Consider the following 19,970-nt stretch of genomic DNA (forward strand, 5'->3'; position numbering starts at 1 on the left):
CCCCCACAATCCACTCCTGATTGGAGTGTGCCAGTCCACATATTCGTTGGATTTAACTCAACCTCCCTGCGGGTTATCAGGGACCAGGACAGCCCGAGGTTATGTCTGGGATAAAAAAATCCTCTATTTCCAGAAGCTTTTGAAAAAAACTCCAGGGTTTCTGCTTTCTCCGAAGGTGTTGATGAAGGTGCTGATAGCTATGCAAATGGTCCATCTAATCCCTTGAATTAAAATGCATCGAATCTGCTGCGAAGCAGATTTGCTCTTCAGATACCCCGAGACATACAGCCATGTGTGAAAAACCTCCAGGTGAACTTCCATTACTTCTCAGGCCCAGAGTGTTTCTTTGTCACTTTTGGATGTTGTTGTTCTTCTCTAGCAAAGGGCTGCCTGACATACTGTGGGGCTATTCACACAACCGGCTGGGTGGGGAAGGCTGGGCCAACTCACCTTCCCCTCCAGACGAACGATTGAGTGTTGCTGGGTGTGCAGACCATGCTCCCAGACAATCCACCCTGCCCCATGCAGCACAGAGCTCCAGAGGCCAGGATGATGTGTCCCAGCCTCTGAATATCCCACAATGCACTGCACAACGTGCACGGTGAATTGGGGGATTCCTCCAGGAGACAAACGCCCTAGGTGCCCATCTATGTGTTCGCTCGGGCTGAACACAGCCCCAGTGAACACATGATCCTGGAGCCCAAGTTAAGGGAGCACTTGCTTGCACTGTAGAACTGGAAAGGGTGCAGAAGAGGGCAACCAAGATGATCAGGGGTCTGGAGCACCTTCCTTATGAGGCAAGGCTACAACACCTGGGGCGTCTTAGTTTGGAAAAGAGGCAACTACGGGGAGACATGATAGTGGTATATGAAATTATGCATGGAGTAGAGAAAGTGGACAGAGAAATTTTTCTTCCTCTCTCACAACACTAGAATCAGGAGTCATCCCATGAAACTGGTGGCCAGCTGTTAAGTATTATGATTTTTGGAACTGCTTATGGTCACTGATCTACTTCTTTAGTTCAGACACCTTTATTTAATGGGCAGTTTCTTACAGTGGTGCCTCCTAATGGTGCCTCTTATCTGTTGCAGGGGTCATGCCCTAAACGAGCAATGGCCAACTATGCCAGAACAGTTAAGGTTGCTATCCCTCAGATTTCTAAAGATGGTGACATCATCCTAAGCAGAAGACAAAGCAAGCAACACATACAGGTGCATTGTGGGTATTATACAGGTGCATTGTGGGTATTATGCATTTCTGGAATTCCCATGGTGGGACAGTTATTTATTTATTTATTTGTCAAATGTGTACACCACCCCAAACTTTCATCTCTTGGTAGTTAACAAGTCTTTCTTTCTTTCTTTCTTTCTTTCTTTCTTTCTTTCTTTCTTTCTTTCTTTCTTTCTTTCTTTCTTTCTTTCTTTTAATTTTTTTACATTTTATATCCCACTCTTCCTCCAAGGAGCCCAGAGCAGTGTACTACATACTTATGTTTCTCCTCACAACAACCCTGTGAAGTAGGTTAGGCTGAGAGAGAAGTGACTGGCCCAGAGTCACCCAGCAAGTATCATGCCTGAATGGGGATTTGAACTCAAGTCTCCCCGGTCCTAGTCCAGCACTCCTTTAGGCTGTGTTCAGTTATTTTCCATTGACTGCTTTGACTTTGTGGACACCTCAAAGATGGAAAACATGTCTCCCGGGAGTTGGGAGCTGTGGCAGCCTCAAGCTATGTTCTTTTCATTGCCATATAAAGGAATAATAATTCAAGGTTGCATGTGTGGGTGTCTAGTCCCAATACATACTGCATGCTGGCTCTCCACTAGAGTAGGCTCCTGATGAATTTCTGTAGTGGGGTGGGGATGAAGCCTCACTTCTGCCAGCTGAAGTAGGAAACCATCTGCTTCTCTATGTGTCTCTCTCTTTTATCATCATTGCTCTTCATTCTGCTTTAAGGAGATTGAATACATGCACAAAGCTTATCACGGCCAGCTGACAGACACCATCAACCTAGAAGAGAGGAACGTCTTATGCAGCAGCTATAATATTCGTGTTCTATTAGACACGTATGTACATTGCACCAATTCCCCCTTTCCCCTCTTCCAGATGTGCCTCAAAATTGCTATCCTACACCAAGTAGAGCCTTTTGCATCCATGGATTCTCCTGCAGAGGTTCAAGTATTTTCCTAATCTTCTATGATATTTTACAAATAACAATCACATACAGCTCTAGTCTATCCCCAGTAGCAATCTCCTACGAGGATCTCTCTCTGTCCTTCCTCCATCCACTGCCTTTGCCTGGGGTTACATGTCAGGTATGGCGGACCTTTCTTGGTTCATACACCAGCATCCACCCCAAGAACTTCCAGATACAGCAAGCATATATGTGTTTGCTCTCGTGGAGTGTGGCCACCATGGAAAAGAAAATTTTGCATATTGATTTTGTTTTCACCTATTAAATACAAACGCCCTCTTTTTCTCTCTCCCATCCATCTGTGGCTTGACTTCTTGGGATTTTTCTTGTGGAGTGAAGCACTTTAGACTAGAAAGAGACCATTTTTATCTGCTAGGGAAGGGGTTCCATATTGCTCATTCATCTGTGGGTCCATCAGCACCCTTGATACAGCTGAAACCTGGGAGAGTGGAAGAAAATAAAATGTCTGCAGGGATCAAGTATTGTAGCCCTGCTATGGTGTTGCTGCAGTTGCAGCTCTTCCTCTTGATCCTGCTCCCAACTAGTAGGACTGGTCCCAAGGCCATAATCTGAAGCAGTGTTCCCTCTAACAGGGATTCCTTCTCAGATGTTGTTCACTACAACTCCCAGCATCCCCAGCTGCAATGGCCTTTGGCTTGGGATTATGGGAGTTGTTGTCAACAACATCTGAGAATCTCTGTTAGAGGGAACACTGGTCTGAAGACATGTGATGCAGTGATGTGCTGAGGCTAAGCAGGTCTGGGTGTGGTCCAACTCGGATGCCAGGCTGCTGGAGAGGAGGATGGCAAAACCGTGCACTTGGTCCTCTTGGCACATGGGCCTTCTCACCTCTCCAGCTTATTGGAGAATGGAGAGAGGAGTTGGTGATAGTATAATCAATGGTAGCAGCTCCTCTCATTCCCACCCTAGGATAGAAGGAAGAAGAAGAGTCACTACTGAGTCCATTCCCCATCCTCTCATTGGCCAGTGGGGACTATGGAGGATGAGATAAGAGGGAGTTGCCATGCAAGGCCCTTGGCAAAGAGACTCAGATGGCAACTCTTTCTCCTAACCTCCCCACTGGCCAATAGAAGCATGTTCTAGAGGCCCCAAAATGATGTAGGGGCCTCTGAGGGGTGCCAGGCAAAGGCAGCAGTGGTGGTGCCTGTCTGTTGGCTGTAGTACAACCACTACTCCCAGCAGGACCTATAACTTCAGGGGTCAGATGGGTAGGCCCACCCGATGGGTGTGATCTTTTGACCAGTGTCCAATCTGGCCAACATGCTGATGCTGCCCCTGATCTGCTCAGTGCCTGGATGGAACATCCCCTGAGAATTCCATGTAGGCTGCTTTGAATTGCCTCATGAAATGAAAGTGGAATATAAACATATCAAACTTTAAAAGATTCTGCCTTCAGCTTCTCCTTCCTTCCTTTCTCAGTATGGATCAAAACAGGGTGATACATTACAGTGGTGGAAAGTTGTTGGCTGTTGGTTCTGCAGACCGAAAAATCCATCTTCTGCATCTGAGTGAGCAAAAAGAAGTCCTTCCTCTCATTCGTGGCCATGCTGGTAGCATCCGAGCCATTTGGCTCAATGAACAGAAAGGATTTATTCTGAGTGGCAGCTATGATCTCAGCATCAGGTGAGCTCAGCTGGTACCAACATCTGTACACTGCATTTGGATACACTATCCAAAGGGCCATAGTACTGAGAAAGTCCCAGATCACTGAAATCAATGTCACTTAAATGCTCAATTTTCATGGAATAAAAGCATACTTAACTTTGCTCCTTGAATCTAAAATTAGCTGGAGTGGGCTGTGTGGCATGTGCTTCTAAGAAGTGAGTTAAACTTGAAATTACCTGTAGAAAAATTGGAGGCTTGATGGGTGAATCCCAGAGTGTTGCTAGAGTGCCTTGGGGACAGGGCAGCACAGAGAGATTCACTTTTGTAGCTGTGACTGAGACTGGCAAGTGAACCTTAAACCTTGAAGGCAAAAACCTATTGGTGAATCCCATTTTTTAAAGTTTGGGAGCCTGATCTCGAACATATATTTAACTTTGGGGAGGTTGAGCAGGACTTAAAAGGCAGAATTATTAATGGAAACCTATAAAATATTTTGGATGGGTAGAATGGTTCTAATCAAAATGTATTTCTTACAAAACCTAGGATTTCTTTTTCAAATTTGCCACTTTATTAACTTTATTATCTCCCCAATCAAACCTGGGGAATGGGATAAGTTAGCTTTGAAATTCATCAGGTCAGATAAACACCTGAGAATAGTTAGAAGTACTTTGATTAGGTCATTCAAAGAAAGAGTTGTAGCACTCCTAGATATAAATTTACACAACCCACTTACAATTTGTAGCAGAACAGGACTCATGGAAAGTTTCCTCTTAATGGTGAGAATTTGAGCAATTATATTTCAAAACTCTGTTGAAGTATGTTCTCTGCATAAAAGAAATTGACTCAGTAATGAGTTTACAGAATAATACTAGGGATGTGCAGAATGTTCTGAGTTTGGAATGTTTTGACTTGAAATGGGCTGTTTCAAGGGTTCGGAGCTCAAAACAGGACACACTTCAAATGAAAGGCTCAGAATGGAATGACCGTGTTACAAGTTGGAGCATTCTGGGCATTCCAAGTGCCAATTTGGTGGGCTTGATTTTGGCACTGGCTTCTGATTGGCTTGTGATCTTCTTGCTGCTAGGTTGGCTGGTCTTGTAGCAAGCATGACTTGTCCCCTTAGCTAAGCAGGGTCTGCCCTGGATGCATATGAAAGGGAGATTAGAAGTGTGAGCACTGTAAGAAATTCCCCTCAGGGGATGGAGCCGCTCTGGGAAGAGGATCTGGGTTCCAAGTTCCTTCCCTGGCATCTCCATGATAGGGCTGAGATAGACTCCTGCTTGGAACCTTGGAGAAGCCACTGCCAGTCTGTGTAGACAATACTGAGCTATATGGACCTATGTTCTGAATCAATATATGGCAGCTTCCTATGTTCCTAAGTTTTGATTTTGTGGTTTTCTTTTCTCAGCACTGAATATAATATGATGTGCTATAGCCGCTATAACAATCTGGTTTGCTGTATCTCAGATTGATAAACCCTTTTTTTAAAAATGGAATAATCCTGATCCAGAAAGTAAGTGAAGTAATATGAAAGATCAGGAGTAACTATATTATATTAATTGATCACACACACACACACGTCCTGCTATTCTGCCTCATAATGGCGGGAGCAGGGTGTTCTTGGGAGGGATGAGAAAAGTACACTGGGAGGTATAATCCCACTAGGGCAGGGCTTCTCAACGTGTGGGTCCCCAGATGTTATTGGACTTCAGCTCCCATAATCCCCAGCCCCAGTGGCCTTTGGTTGGGAATTATGGGAGTTGAAGTCTAATTACATCTGGGGATCCAGAGGCTGAGAAGCCCTGCTCTAGGGTCACCCGAAGCATGCAGGTCATCCCAGCTGCCCAGCTAAAGCAAGCAGACATCGATATAAGAAGGTGCTGGAGGCAGAAGATCACTTCAGTGACAACGACAAAGGCATCATTTCATACTGCGTGGGAGAAAGCAATGGTAAACCACTCCTGTATTTTACCAAGAAAACCACATGTATAGACAAAATAGAATGATTGTCGATGTCGTGCTGGATGATGGGCCCCTCAGGTCGGATGGTACTCAACATGCTACTGAGGAAGAGCTGAGGATCTCCCAGAGTACTGATGGAATTTATGACACAATTAGATTAAAGTCTTTTGGATATCTAGCAGCTGATGTTGCCATGCGTAAAAGAAAATCTGAAGCTGCAAATACAGAATTATAATGGGAATGTGGAACGTAAGGGGTAAGGCAAGGCTGTATACTTTCTTCTTATTTTTTCAATTATTTCAAGTATATGCTGAACATATACTGAGAGAAGCTAGATTGGAAGAAGATGACCGTGGTTTTAAAGTTAGAGGAAGAAACATCAATAACCTGCGCTACTCGGATGACACTACTCTGATAGCTGAGAATGCGGATGATCTGCAAGCTCTAGTAATGAAAGTCAAGGAGCACAGTGAAAAAATGGGACTACAACTAAATGTAAAGAAGACTAAACTAATGACAATGGGTACAGCAACCAGGCTCAGAATTGACAATGAAGACATTGGAGTGGTGGATAGCTTCTGCCTTTTAGGATCAACCATCAACAGTAAAGGATCCAGCAGTCAAGAAATACGCCGCAGACTAGCACTTGGTAGGGTAGCAATGAAGGCCTTGGGAAGGAGATTTCGATGCCATGACGTGTCTATACCTACAAAGATTAGAATCGTTCGGACAATCATTTTTCTCGTGACACTCTATGGATGCGAAAGCTGGACTTTGAAGAAGCAAGATAGAAAAAGCATAGACGCTTTTGAACTTTGGTGCTGGAGAAGACTTTTGAGGATACTATGAACAGCCAGGAAAACAAACAAATGGATCATAGAACAAATCAATCCAGAATTTCCACTTGAGGCATAAATGACCAGGCTCAAACTATCATACTTTGGACACATGCGAAGATCCAGCTCACTTGAGAAGTCCATAATGATGGGAAAAGTTGAAGGAAAGCGAAGAGGACGACCAGCAGCAAGGTGGATGGACTCGATTATGACAGCAATGAATGTACCACTGAGGGACCTTAAAGGCCAAGTTGAAGACAGATCGTCTTGGAGATAATCTATCTATGTGGTCACTAAGAGTCGACACCAACTTCACAGCACTTAATCAATCAAGTAATCAAAGAAATGAACACATTTATTTTCAGGACTTTTGAAAAAGCAACCATATGAATCACAGCTACTCATTCTCTGCCATGAAAAAGTGCCTTGCCAACCTGGTAAGGTAACTACAGGGGAAAGAATGGGAGAGTAAGAGGGGAAAGCTTTAGAGGCCAAACTATTCCAAATTAATTGGGCTGGCTATAGCTTCAGTTTGGCTCCAATTCCACCTGAACTTTACAGTGATTTAGTTCAGGTTGAATTGTGCCAATTTGATTTGGAACCACTGTGGCTTCCAAAGCTCCTCACAGTCTAGCTTTGGTATAGCAATAGAGTATTTTCAAAATAATTTCAAATGAAATTTTTATTTATAATTTGCATATTTCTAAAAATTGTATACTTAATCTATTTTTTATTTTAAAAAATAAAATAAAAGGATGGTACTGAGAACAGAGTTTCTGAGAAGGGCATCTAGATTACTAATAAACCACTAATGTATTGTTTGTGGACCAGTTTAAATACATTCTTTGTTTGTTTTTGTTTTTTAATTATGCAGGCTTTTGAACAGTGTTTCTTGATATCTCATAAGCACAGTTTAAACCTTAATGCTATCTGTCATATTGTACTCCACAAAACCTCACTGTTAAAGGCTAAAATCTTGAACATTCAATATATAACTAAAAAGTTGCAAAAAGTAGTAACCACAGGTAGGCTTTATTGGGCAAGGAGATATAGATGATGGGATGTTGAAACATGGCTGTGCAGATTAAGGTAATTTTGAGTCTCTGATCTGCTGATTCAACCAGGGGCATAATGAGGTTGGCCTTGGGACAAAAAGCAAAGATGGGCCCTTGCCTGTCTCCCATCTCCCTGCCTCCTCCTTTGGAGAGGGGGGAGGGGAGATCAAAGAGCAAGCTGTCACTCAGCTGGTGTGCCCCTCTTCCTCTGCGGCCCAGGGACATTTGTGCCACCCCCTATTTAATTCTAGCTATGTCCATGGATTTAACACATCAGATCTGCACATGCCACATAATTATTGTACCATTTCCTTCTACATGGTAGACAAGGGAAATTCTGGTGTTGAGCAATGTAATAAAACAAACCAAACAATAACAACAACAAAAACTTTGTTAGCCAACTTTGTTAGGCATAACAAATTGTTCTCTGGGTGACTCATAACACAACATTAAGAAACATCCAATAAAACACATAAAATACAACTAACAAATCATGACATAAACAAAAAAATTACAAAATACAAAACAAAAATTTTAAATATTGTTTTTAAAAACTCAGTTTTAAAAATCATTTTTTTAAAAAGCCTGAGTGAACAGAAAGGTCTTCACCTGGCAACCTGGCATCTAAAAGAACAAAGTGACAATGCCAGGTGAGCCTCACTGGGGAGGCTATTCCATAAACAGGGTGCCACAACCAAAAGGGCCTTCTCCCTAGTAGCCACCCACCTCACCTCATTTGGCAGGGGCACTTGGACTAGGGCCTCCAAAGAAGATCTTAACGTCTGAGTCAGGACATATGGGTCAAGGCACTCTCTCAGGTAACCTGGTTGCAAGCCATTTAGGGCTTTAAAGGTTAAAGCCAGCACTTTGAATTGGGCCTGAAAACGCACTAGAGCCAGTGCAGTTAACGAAGCCCTGGCATGATATGACCAAAACAATCCATACGGGGGATTTCTATGCAAAACATATTTCTTCCAAGTATTATTTCCCATTCTGCTGGTTTCACAGTAGTACAAATTAGTAACATTTGGAACGTCTGTGTGGATATGCCTTGAATGTCAACAATGAACAATTCAGTATGTGTGTGTTCCTTTCTTCTCACCCTCTTGATCTGTGTTCTTTAGGATGTGGAATATCATCACTGGGGTATGTATCAAAATTTTTAATGGCCACTCAGGGACCATCAACTGCTTGCATTTGCACAAGAACAAATTTGTGTCTGGAGCCAAGGACTGCATGGTGAAAAGTGAGCAAGTAGAAACTTTATTTCTTCTAGGGGATTAGAGGAAAATCAACAACCTTTGGTTAAATCCATAGAATTATAGTAATCAAATTATAGGGCAATGGAATTCAAGGGCTGAAAAATGATGATGTAATAAATGAAGTTACTAATATGTCCACCATGTTCTCTAAAAAGGGACTATATAATCTCAAACAATTTGCCCTCCTCCTTGGATGTAAGGATCTTGCAACCAGTTATTTTTATGTTTAGATTATATTCCTACACTTACACATCCATGTACACTTCTGAGAGACTATACTCAGCAAAGCATAGATTACAAACAGAGGTGCTTTTACCCCTGGACTTCAGGGCTGAAGTCCAGGGTCTCCACAGCCCCTGGGGGCCCCCAAATCTTCTTTAGTCTGTCCTGGGTGGTGTGGTTGCCCAGCTGAGCATGATGATGCTTAATTTGCAGGGGCGGGGGGCTCCAAAGGCCCAGGCTCCAAACTTACCTAGGTGCACCTTTGATTACAAATGCAAAGAGGAAGAATAAAATTAAATTTTGGTTAAAAACAGCTAAAGAACAACAGTCCTTTCTAAATGTGCTGTGTGTATCCTTTTCTGGTTTAGAGACCTTTAACTAACTAACTGCATTTGTTTTTTCTGTTCCTGACAGTGTGGGATATAGAAAGTGGGAAATGCTTGAAGACTTTGAAGCACAAAGGAACTGTTTGGGCTGCTAAAATGAATGGCACTCACATTGTGAGCGCTGATGACAAGGGTCAGGTGAAAGTGTGGCATGCTGGGACATGTGAACTAATCAAGGTATGACTTATAAGACGCTGGAGCCATTCAGATGACCAGGAGGGCACGGGGAAGGCTGTTCCTGTTCCTAACTCATTTCCCTCCCAGACGATCACTGAACTGTTGCTGGATGTGTGGACTATACTCCCAGATGTTCTGCGCCGCAGGGCGCAGCCCATAGCTCTGGAGGCCAGGATGTGTTGTCTCAGCCTCTGGATATCCAACAATGCACTGTGTGACATCAAATCAAGTTTGAATCGGCCCCAGATTTGAGACAGCAGATTCAAGCTTGGATCAAATCAGACTGATTCATTCTGAACTCAAATTGCAAAAATCGATTTGTGCATATTCCTATAAGGAAAGGTGAAAGATAGGGAGTGTTTCAAGTCTCTCCAGCATTTCCTGACTGTAAGGACAGCTGATGGAAGGGAGCCTTCAGCAGCAAAAATGGTCAGAAGAGGAAAGGCTTAAAGTTGCCCCCACCCCCTTTTAAAAATGGTGTTGGACTTCATCAAACTTTTTTGAAATTCCAAGTATATAAAGTTTAGTGCAGAAGTTCCCAACCTGTGGACCGCCAGATGTTGCTGAACTACAACTCCTGCGACCCCCCAGCCACAATAAATTGTCTCTGGGAATGATGGGAGTTATAGTTCAGCAGTATCTGGAGTACCACAGGTTGGGAACCCATGGTCCAATGGATCATTGCTATCTGCATATTTGGTGAAACACTTAAAGAATTCTAAACGTTTGAGGCAAAATTCTCTTTGCAAAATATATGCTGATTTTTCTTCAGCAAGGCTTGTTCTTCTGTCTGTTTAATAATTCTCGTTTCAATAATGCTTTCTACAAATTTTACTAGGGCAGATGTTAGGCAGACAAATCTGTAATTTGATTCTTTTGCTTGGATTCCTTAAATATTGCTCTGAGATCAGTTACCTTCCCAGTAAGGATGCTGACATTATGATAGCATTTATATCTTTGTTTGGGGTTCAACAGCAAAAGCCCAGGAAGACATTAATCCTGGATATGACACATAGGTAGACTTGAGAGAATAGGCACTGATATCGATGAGAGCAAAGCAAATATATGAGTAGATTTGAAACAGAGACATAACCAGAACTGAACAAGAGTGGGTGGGTAGACAAATGTCCCTGGGCGCCTGAGGGAGGAAGGCTCACCTGCTGGGTGACAGCTTGCTCTTTACTTTCCCCCTCACGCCTCTCTGAACACAGGGGACAGGGGCTCATCTTCACTGTTTATCCCAGGGCCCGCTTCAACCTTGCTATGCCCCTGCTTTGAAACCTGCAAGAGAAGTAAGAGAAGGCAAGAGTAGCAATTTTAAAGTAGAAAAGGTCAGAGCCAAACTGAACAATCCCCCCCACCCCCCAGAAAATTCTGAACTGCACAGTGATATATGGGTATAAATTTGTACACATACTGTGTGCTACTACAACACACACCAGTGCATTTTCCATGTCTGTGTATTCAGACTTTGAGGTTATATACACAACCCAAAACTGTGTTCTACCTGGGTTTGTGAGCTGTGTGTGCTCCCCATTTCTGGTTGTGTGGAAGCAAGGGGGGAGGAAAACCTGGGTAGCTTTTCCTCCTACCTTGTTTCCATGTAATCACTTCTACCCAAATTTTCCTCTTACCTTGCTTCCACACAACTGAAAATTGGGAGCACGCACAGCTCACAAACCCAGGTAGAACAAGATTTTTGATTGTGTGACTGACGTATTTGTTGCCTATTCTATGACAAGTTTGCATAGAGTGGGAGAACGTTCTCAGAACTGGAAAATTGACTGTACTATTGCAGAAGAGTGTTATAATCAGTGATGAAATCTCTGTGGGGAGTAGCTATGGCTTCTGTAGGGAGTGTCTTTGACAAGAGAAAGGAGAAGTTAGTATGCTTGACTAGGATCTGAGTTCTAGAGGAGCCTGAACTATTCACTATATTTTTCTTATTGTTATCAGTCACTTTATACATCTACTAACATAATGCAACTTTTGCATGACTTGAATTTTTAAACGGCACTAATACTCGTATGTAGCCACCTAATGGCACAGCGGGAAAATGACTTGATTATCAAGCCAGAGGTTGCCGATTCGAATCCCCACTGGTATGTTTCCCAGACTGTGGGAAACACCTATATCGGGCAGCAGAGATATAGGAAGATGCTGAAAGGCATCATCTCTTACTGCATGGGAGGAGGCAATGGTAAACCCCTCCTGTATTCTACCAAAGACAACCATAGGGCTCTGTGGTCGTCAGGAGTTGAAATCGAAACCAACTTGACGGCACACTTTACTTAAATACTCTTATAGAACTCCCCTTTTTTGGGGGTGGAGGTAGTGGGGGTGGAACTGCACATTTTGTTTCTGGTTGCACATTAAGAAAAGCCCTGTTTCCGGCAATAAAATGTATATACATAGCTCTTTTCAACAATTAAGTTCACAAAGCAGTATACATTGCAAAAGAAATGGAAACAAAAAAAATGATTTCCTGTCCCAAAGAGGCTTACAAAATAAAAGTCGTGGATACTTATTTTTGAAATTTTATCCTCAGAGTTTTCTTTTTCTGCTTTTAGTAATACAAAGTATTCACATATAGTACACAAAATGGAAATGACAGCAGCCCTGTTTAGACATTATGGTAAAATATGCTGTACACTCGCATACAGCATCTGAAGCGGGGCTGGAAGTCCCAGCCTGGCCCTGTCACTCATCCTCAGCAGTGTGCCATTCATGCCATTGTAAAAAGGCAAATGCCATAACCACGATGGAGGGCATTTCCACAGTTGGGAAGCTGGGGCATTCCAGCCTCCTCATCACAGAAATGCCAGCCATCATGGATATGGTCATGGACACCTCTTCAGACAAACGCCATTATAACCATGAGTGCTACACTGCTGGGAATGAATGACAGGGCCAAGATGGGGCTACTGGCCCTGCTTAGGTATTGTACCCGTGTAGCATTTTTACCATAATGTTTGAATAGAGCTAGCATCTTTTATTAAGACAAAGCAAATGGCTAACACATGGTCTTATATTTTGTCTTCTCAACTAGATTAAAGAGACTCCATTTGTGTGTTCATTGATTAAGTCTGTTCATACAACTAGCCCTGCCCTGGCTTGAGCAGCCCTACCTGGTCAGGGCTGCTCGTGTGAAGCTCCGGGATCAAGGCTGATCCCGGCGCTGCCTCCCCCGGTAGCCCGAGCTTTTTTTATCTGGGCTTTTACCTGGGTTAAAGGGTGTCAGCACACCCTTTACCACACCTCTGCGGTTGTCTATATGCTCAGGTATGTATACACAGAGCTGGGTGTCTAGAGCACCCGGCGTGAGGGGAAATCCCTCAATGCACCACGCTGCTTGCATGGTGCATCTTGGCGTTCCTGGAGGCCATTACTCATTTTCCCGGCCTCCAGAGATCCGCACTGCTCAGAGCAGCACAGATCGTGTGGGCACGCAGTCGTGCACCGAAAAGGTGATCCAACTAAATTGTCTGGGAGAAGGTAGGTTCATCCCTGCTTCTCCCCCCACCTTCCCTCCTTGCCCCTCTCATGGTCGTTGTGTACACGGCCTTATTGTCTTGCTGTCTCTCTCCACTGACACTCACTAAGTTAGTTTAGTAAATGGGCCACATCCCAGATCTTAATAAACATGATTGGTGGAGTAACAGTTGTCCAACTTTTATTAATAGCCAGCCTGCCAGCTATTAAATATATAATTTGTTGAAGATCTTCCAGTAGTACTATTAATTTTATGTTATGAAAAAGTATAGTTGGTGGATTGAGAAGTATGTTATAGCCAGTAGCATTAGTGTTGACTTCACAAAGTAATTAACCTGGTTTAATCATGTGATGCCTACAAATTCCAAAACAGCACAAAAATGTTTCTTTTTCCAGTCGTTAGGAGGACATTTAGGCCCTGTGAGGTGTCTGTCATTTGATGAATGGCATCTTGTGACAGGAAGCAATGATGGCTATATCCTGGGATGGAGCATGGTTGGAAATCACAAGAGATGCCTGATGGCTTTCAGGCACCCCAAGTAGGTATTGTTTATTGCATTCTAAAAGCTACAGGCAGTGATTCATTCATTAGATTTATATCTTGGTAAACCCCTCCTGTCCTGTATTCTGTCAGAGACAACCACAGGACTCTGTGATTGCCAGGAGTTGTCATCGACTTGACGGCACACTTTACCTTTACTTTTCAATCAAAAGATCCTCAAGGCAGCTCACAACCTATTTATGTATGTATGTATGTATATATGTATGTATGTATGTCATGTATATCCTGCTCTTCCTCCAAGGAGCCCAGAGCAGTGTACATGGTTTATGTTTTTCCTCACAACAACCCTGTGAGGTAGGTTAGGCTGAGAGATAAGTGACTGGTCCAGAGTCATGGCTGAATGGGGATTTGAACTCAGTTCTCCCCAATCCTAGTCCAGCATTCTAACCACTACACCAGCATGTGTAGAGGGGTGATTCAGATGATTACCCCTCACACAGAATTAAAGGATGTGCTGAGAATGCATCAGCATGTCCTTGAATGATGTTGGGGCCCCTTGTATGGGGAGCTGCTGGCTGGTGACAGCTTGCTCTTTGCTTTCTCTATCATGCCTCTCCAAAGATGAAAATGGGGACAGGGGCCCACACCACTTTTTTGTCCCTGGGCTCACTCCAACCTTTCTACACTTTTGCATCGATCCCTTTAAATACTAACCAATATGGTGTTTTGTTTTGTTTTGTTTTTAAGACATAGATCCTAAAGAGTCAGTGCTCTTGTAAATGAAAGTAGCATGCTTGCAGATTCAAATATCTAGTCCTTCAGTTTCACTTTCAGTGGTCCTTTAAGTTAATCTGGTTGAGCAGATCTACATCTTTACTGGCAGGCTCCTTATCCACGGTTCTCAAAGTATGTGCAAACTCATAGTAACAGAATACAAAAAGGAAGAATTTGCAATTGTCATGTGTGCTGGTATGAGCAAGATTGCATAAGAACATGAAATAATTTCTTTTCAGTATGGTATATACTAAGAAGCATTTCAAAAGAATTGACTATTGTTCTCTTACTTTAAAACTCCAATATTTGATCCACTTGCCTGGAAATAAATGCCATTGGATTCATAGGATCTTAATTCCAAGTAAGCATACTTTCTTTGGCTGTATTAAAACATAACGTAAACTATCATACTGGATCAGACCAGTAGTCAACTGAGTCTCAGATAAATTCACATGCAAAGCATGATGACAATATACATTTGTCCCCAGTATCTCTGATAGTCATGTTCTAGCTGTCATTTAACAGTTCTGTCCTTCACGGATTTACCTAATCTTCTGAAAAGTCATTTTTGCTGCTGTTTCTAATCCTGAATTCCCTAGGTTAATTACATGTGGCATGGGAAAAAAATCTCTTCTCTTAATCTTGTTTGTTCATTTATTCATTTTATATATTGCCGTTCCTAAAGTGGCTCAGGGTGGTTTACATTAAAATAAAACACACATAATAAAACAATTAAAATTAGAAAACATTTAAACCAGATTAAAACTCATTAAAATTCAAATTCAAACTAGATATCATTAAAAGCCAGGCTTAAAAAGTGGGCCTTTAAGGTTCTTCTGAAGGCCTCCAAGGAAGATGATCCTCTTATATCTAATCCACCTCACAGGGTTGTTGTGAGGAGAAATATAACTATGTACCCCGCTCTGGGCTCCTTAGAGGAAGAGCAGAATATAAATAAATAAATATCCACAGGAAGCACGTTCTACAACCTAGGGGCAACAACTGAGAAGGCCCAATCCCAGGACGCCACCAGATGAACTGGTGGCACCCCAAAACAGACCCCTCTTGATGATCTTAATGAGCAGTGGGGATCTTGTAGAGAAACCAGACCTAAGCCATTCAGGGCTTTAAAACCCTAGCACTTTGTACTTTGCCTGAAAATATAGTGGCAGCCAGTGCAACTGTTTAAGAACAGGCATAATGTGATCTCTCTGGGATAACCCAGAGACCAATCTGGCTGCCACATTTTGAACTAACTGCAGTAACAGAATAGAGCGTATTGCAGTAGTCCAACCTGGAGGTTACCAGCTAGTGTACCACTGTTTTCAGGTCATCCTCCTCAATGGGCAGAGTTGTCAAATAAATTGTAGCTGGTAAAAAGCACTCCTGGCCACAGCCTCAACCTGAGACAACAGGGTGAGATCTGGGTTAAGAGAACTCCCAAGCTGCAAATGTGTTCTCTCTGGGGAAGCATAACCTCATCCAGATCAGGAAATTCTATCCCATTTATGGCCCCCAACAATGAGCACCTCAGTCTCCATTTCAATGAGCACCTGAATTCACTTTATTATCCTTCAGTTTATTATCCTTCATCCCAGAGACCAATTCCTGGGCATCTTAACTGCTTAACATTGCTGCTTATCAATTTCATTGGCAGGATCCAACTTCTTGCAGTTTGAGGAATATTATAAACTCTTTTGTTTTCTAACTCTCTCTGTATTATGCATGATATAAACTTTATCATGATCAAGATTTATTATCATTATTTATTATATCATGCATAATACAGACCAGTTTTCTCAGTTAGAAGGCCCAAACTGTTTTAAGTTATTTTTGTTAATAGATATAAATAAATCAGATGGTCCATTCCTCTTGGCATTTAAGCTGCTTTTTTCTGTATCTTCTTTAGCTCTTTCATGTGCTCTTTGAAGCTGGAAAATCAAAGTATTCTAAATGTAACTGTATTCTAAATGTAACATCAGCGTAGTAGATTTATATTAAAGCTATATGATACTTGCTATTTCATCTTATTTCTGACAGTTTCTAACCTTCAGTTTGCCCTTTTCATTGTATTATGTTGGCCACTTTCAGGCCATAATTTACAAATGACACATTCAGAAATATTATGCAAATATCAGCTATGCTGGGACTGTATTGCTTCAGAAGACAGGTATGGGAATATGTATTTGAACACTCTCCAGGTTCCCTGCCTTCCTTGACAGCCTTTAAAACATAGGTGCACAACTTTGACCCTCTAGCTGTTGTTGGAGTACAACTCCCATCATCCCCAGTCACAGTGGTGAATGGTCAGGCATGAAATGGGCTGCAGTAAAACAGCAGCTGGAAGGCCAAAGCTGTGCTTTAAAACAATCAAGACACCTTTATTTTTGCCTCCTGTTACTGGTGTTGCTATCACCATTCCTGCTGGCAGAGCTAAGCAACACAATGGGCACCTCCTGCAGCCAATCAAATAACAGGTTTCTTTTATATGGGGTGGACTTCCTTGTGAGCTACGACTAAAAAATGGGGGAAGAAACAACTCCTGCCTCTTTGGCTGGGCTGGTAGAGGCTGTGGTGGGAGCCCTTTTGGGTGGCTTTGATCAAGATTAAAGATGGTGAGGGGCTCTAGAGGAGCAGTTGGATTTTGGTTGGGTTATTTGAGGAGTGGGTCTGGTCTGAGATGGTAAAAGAGGTAGCTGGGCTGGCTATGGAAAGCTGGGGCGCAGGGAATATGAGGAAAATTGAAATTAGCTGTATTTCTCAGGCAGCTGCACTGAACAGATTAGACCTCTGCACAAGTGGGGGCTAAAGAGAGCTACCCCCCTCACTACAGGACATCTACTAGAGCTATAGCTGACCCTGCTTATTTTCTACTGGTCTGTCATTTGTTGGGATAAGGGACAGACATTTGACAAAGGACACCCCCTAAAATGAGAGAGATACCTGGCATCCTCTCCACCCAAACTCCCAAAACAATGAAGAAACCTGAAGCATGATGGATGAGTAAAGTACCAAAATACAGGAAACAAGTATCTTCTATCTAGCGATATAATTCTCCTAAATGTATCCTTTGCTAATCCCATGCGTTGCAGCTCTTGCGAGAGTTTGCAAGCAGGTGCCTGGGGAATAGCGACAGGGAGAGGGAGACAGTGGTGGTGGCAGGCGGTTGGCTGGAGGTGGCAGTGGGCCGGCCCAGCCAGCAGGAGTAGGAGGCAGTGGCGGGCTGTCCAGCCGCCGGGAGGAGGAGGAGGCTGCTACCAGGAGTGGGCAGGAGGAGGTGGCGGGCCAGCTTTCCAGCCGGCTGGCCCACCAGCCAGAAACTGCGGGGTGGGGACAAGAAGTGGGCGGGGTGGGGGGGGAGAGAGGAAGTGGGCCATCCGGCTGGCCAGCCTGCCAGAAAGCGTGGACGGGTGGGTGGGGTAAGAAGCGGGGGGGGGGGAAGTGGGCGGTTGGTCAGAAAACCGGCCGTGCCGGTGGTGGTGGTGAGCGATGTTGGGTGGGCTGGCTGGAGGCGCAGATGCTCTGTGCCCAGCCCAGCTAGTATTGAACATTTCTAATAATAAGACAGGGCATATAAATAGTTTAATACATACCTGCTAACTGGGCAAAGAGGCGCCTTTATCTTTATTTAGCAGGGGGAGAGTAACTAGCCCTCTCCACCCCCAGCACAGTACCTCCAGTGACTGTTGCTGGTGTCTATCTTATGTTTCTTTTTAGATTGTGAGCCCTTTGGGGATAGGGAGCCATCTTATTTGTTATTTCTCTATGTAAACCGCTTTGGAAATGTTTGTTGAAAAGCGGTATATAAATATTTTTTGTTGTTGGTTTCTAGGAAGATAGGACCTTGAGAACCACTGATGGCTCTGTGTAGTTCATTTGCTGCAAGAGGTGCCCTTTGGCAGAAACAACAGGAGGCAAAGCCGAACGGGACACTTTTCCTAGGGTAGCCATTACTTTACTGGTTTGACCAGTAAAACTGTTATTATTTTTAAAAATAAAACATTTTTATCTCACCCTTCTTGCAAGGAGCTCAGAGTGGTGTGTCGCTTTTATCCTCACAACAGCCCTGTGGAGTTGCAAGAAAGTGGCTGACCCAAAGTCACCCAATAAGAGGATTTTGAACTGGGTGGGTCAGTGAGGTGGAAAGGATATTTTCCTTGCTCTTCCTAATGTTTTCTGTGCATGTGTGTGTAAGGGATTAATAGAAGCTATTCCCTTGTAATAAGGACAAAAATTGTTGTTTGAAAAGTCATAACAACCGACTGTGCTTCTACTTTCCCTCAGCCATGCATGTTTCTTGTAGAACTCCAGCCTCCATTCTGTCCTGCTTGCCTGAGGGAAATTTCTTTATCATGTCATAGCGGGACACAGGGGCGTAACTAGGTTGGAGAGGGCCCTGAGACAAGATTCTTAAATGGGCCTCCCCCCCCCCCCCGCCGTCACCGCTTACCTCTCCTTCCTCTGGCCTGATGTCTAAATAAAGTTTCAGTGTGTAACTATTTCGTATTAGAAACTGAAAGAAGGGAGTAGTTGTAAGCAAGCGGTAAAACCGCATTAATTTAAATGATGTAATTAACTCAGTTTATCTTCCAAACAAAAAAATATATGAGGTTGGTGGGGGGAGGCCAGGATGAAATTCCCAGGAAGAGCGAAAAGGTGCTGCTCAGAGGGACTGATACTGCCTGTTGGAGGATCGCGCCCCGACCCCCGTTTCTTTCACTTGGTGCCCCGGCGGCAGGCGGGCGCGGGTCACTGTTGGCAGATGGGGGCCAGCCGGTGGGTGGACAGCGAGTGAACGAGCTACTAAAGCGTGTCCGACCTCTGAGGAGGAAATGCTTTTGTCATACACGCAAAACAACAAAACGCCTCTCCTTTTTCTACACCAGCCACCTTTCGGCCAACTCTGTCATTCCTCGGACTGGGGTGTTTCTAGCTGTGACACCACTGCGGCTGTGGCTGCTGCCGAACGTCGGGGTTTTTGCTTTTGTTTTGTAAGGAGGGCACTGAAAGCCAGCAGTTGGAGCCCCCACTTTGAGACTTGGGTGGAGTCATCACACACCCGGAGACTCTTTCTCCTTCTTGGACTGGGAAGTGCCTCTGGCTCCCCACTTCCTCACTTCTCCCCCATGGATCAGCATCCTGGAGACGCTGCCGAGTTTTCCCGTGCAAACGAGAAAAACCCACCGCAATAAAATTAAAGAAAAATACAACCAACCCGCCACCTAATCCAGAGTGCTTGCAGAGGAGTGGTAGGAGCAGGTTTAAGCGGGCGCTCCGGTGTATATGGCTAAGTACCCGCAGACCGTCATTTTGCGTCTTCCTATCCTTGAATCCACAAAGATTATCAGTGCGTGTCTTTTTCTAAAATGCAGTCGAATTCAGGCTGCACTCTTAAACCGGCAACGCAATCCCTGTGCAGAGATTTACTTAAAAGTAAACTCCACTGTGTTCGATAAACTTACTTGCAGGCGCCAGAACAAGGAGG

The 19,970-nt window shown here is 43.6% G+C and overlaps 1 protein-coding gene and 1 long non-coding RNA gene across 7 annotated transcripts in view; one reads left to right on the forward strand and one right to left on the reverse strand.

Moving 5' to 3' along the window:
• FBXW10B (F-box and WD repeat domain containing 10B) overlaps positions 1-19,970 on the forward strand; it is a 35,596-nt gene that overhangs the window by 7,355 nt on the left and 8,271 nt on the right. For all 5 annotated transcript variants that reach the window (XM_053292259.1, XM_053292260.1, XM_053292262.1 and 2 more), the window contains 6 exons: positions 1,092-1,211; positions 1,954-2,063; positions 3,632-3,835; positions 8,795-8,916; positions 9,569-9,717; positions 13,606-13,748. In XM_053292259.1, the coding sequence (XP_053148234.1) occupies positions 1,092-1,211; positions 1,954-2,063; positions 3,632-3,835; positions 8,795-8,916; positions 9,569-9,717; positions 13,606-13,748 (848 nt within the window). The remainder of the gene's footprint in view (positions 1-1,091; positions 1,212-1,953; positions 2,064-3,631; positions 3,836-8,794; positions 8,917-9,568; positions 9,718-13,605; positions 13,749-19,970) is intronic.
• Positions 42-19,726, reverse strand: LOC128343350 (uncharacterized). 2 transcript variants are annotated; one of them, XR_008315488.1, is made up of 4 exons: positions 18,936-19,726; positions 14,776-14,865; positions 2,450-10,998; positions 42-2,007 (listed from the first exon to the last, which is right to left on the reverse strand). It is a non-coding gene; the product is annotated as an uncharacterized LOC128343350 (long non-coding RNA). The 2 variants fall into 2 exon arrangements; XR_008315489.1 differs by lacking the exon at positions 18,936-19,726 and adding an exon at positions 18,500-18,914.

This window comes from Hemicordylus capensis, chromosome 2, assembly GCF_027244095.1.
Source record: "Hemicordylus capensis ecotype Gifberg chromosome 2, rHemCap1.1.pri, whole genome shotgun sequence".
Classification (NCBI taxonomy): domain Eukaryota; kingdom Metazoa; phylum Chordata; class Lepidosauria; order Squamata; family Cordylidae; genus Hemicordylus; species Hemicordylus capensis.